Source organism: Pterocles gutturalis, unplaced genomic scaffold (assembly GCF_000699245.1).
Source record: "Pterocles gutturalis isolate BGI_N339 unplaced genomic scaffold, ASM69924v1 scaffold48624, whole genome shotgun sequence".
In the NCBI taxonomy this organism is placed as follows: domain Eukaryota; kingdom Metazoa; phylum Chordata; class Aves; order Pterocliformes; family Pteroclidae; genus Pterocles; species Pterocles gutturalis.
The window spans coordinates 4,671-6,121 of NW_010137551.1; the positions used below are offsets into that span (position 1 = coordinate 4,671).

A 1,451-nucleotide genomic window follows, 5' to 3' on the forward strand; every position below is an offset into this window, starting at 1 on the left:
GAGAGTAAACAAAATATCAATTGTATTTAAATCTCAGTGGGGCACAAAATCTATTTATTTGTAATATTAAATGGATCTGTCCTCTACGGTTATGGAGATGACTTTCTGGGTGAAAGGTAAAACTCTCTGAAAATTACCAGAGATTTAATAATGTTAGGAAACTGCATGAGACCAGACATTACTCTCAACTGCTCGTGGCCAAATGCAAAACATTTCCAAGAGAGCTTTACTGGCCCTCTGTTAAACTGGGCTAAGGAAAACAAGAAAAGGCATAAAAACTTAATTAAGCTTCATTTCTCCTTCTTTTTTTTAGCACAAATCTAATGAAAACAAGGGTGGTTTTTCTTCTGAACATTATCTTAGTTTTGATTTACCCAAAGTTAGAGAAAATAAATAAATTCCAAATGAATTTGTGCCTGTGAAAGTGCAGCAGCTGTTTCGTGGCTCGAATAGAAGATGCTGGAAGTTTCCAAACTGCTGCTTTATTTTGCCACAACCACCACCATCCCCAAAATGCTGGCGATGTTTCTGGCCAACGCTAAAACCATCTCATTTTGTGGCTGTTTCCTGCAGATGTACGGTTTTCACGGGTTGACGGTAACCGAAGCACTTCTCCTGGTGGTCATGGCTTACGATCACTACGAAGCCATCTGCAACCCCCTCCGTTACCCAGCCAAGGTGACAAGAAGAGTGAACATCCTGCTGGTGGCAAGCGCCTGGATCACCGCGCTGCTAATACCCGCACCCGTCATCGCGCAGACATCTCGGCTGGTTTACAGGGACATGACCAGGGTCAACCACTGCTTTCGTGACCACCTGGCAGTGGTATAAGCCACGTGCTCTGATTTCAGCGCCGATTTCCAGACCTTCTTGGCGTTCTCCATCGCTATGACAGTGTCGGTCATTCCTCTGGTGCTCGTCACTCTCTTGTACATCCGCACCATCCTCTCCGTACTAAAGATCAACTCCAAAGAAGGATGGGTGAAAGCTTTTTCAACGTGTACTTCCCATCTGCTTGTGGTGGGCACTTCCTGCTCCGCCATCACTGTGGCGTGTGTGTCCTACAGAGTGGACATCCCCATCCATGTCCATGTCATGAGCAACGTTGTCTTCTCTATTTTGACCCCCTCATTAGATCCCATCATTTACACTTTATGGAACAAGGAAGTAAAAACTGCAGTTAAAAACTCCATTTTTCTGAAATTTTATTTATTTGGGTAAAATTTACAGCAGTGTGGATGCTATTTATTATTATTTCAGTCTTCTGGTTGATTAAGACATCATCGCCCTTGGAGTTCTGTTTGGTTCCCCTGAATGGGGGTGTACCCTACGCTAAGGTATTTCAGCCTAGTTCTCTGAAGTTTTTAGCAGACTTGCTGTAATATTTATAATTTTCTAACTTGGTTTCTACCCTTCAGTGACTAAACCGCAGATACACTAAATAAAGCTGT

The 1,451-nt window shown here is 43.1% G+C and overlaps 1 protein-coding gene across 1 annotated transcript; it reads left to right on the top strand.

Annotated features, from left to right (window-relative positions):
- The first annotated feature begins 456 nt into the window (after positions 1-456).
- Positions 457-1,221, top strand: LOC104468493 (olfactory receptor 2AT4). Its single transcript, XM_010082638.1, is given in 1 exon segment — positions 457-1,221. A coding segment is annotated over 1 exon segment (765 nt).
- Positions 1,222-1,451: the final 230 nt, after the last annotated feature.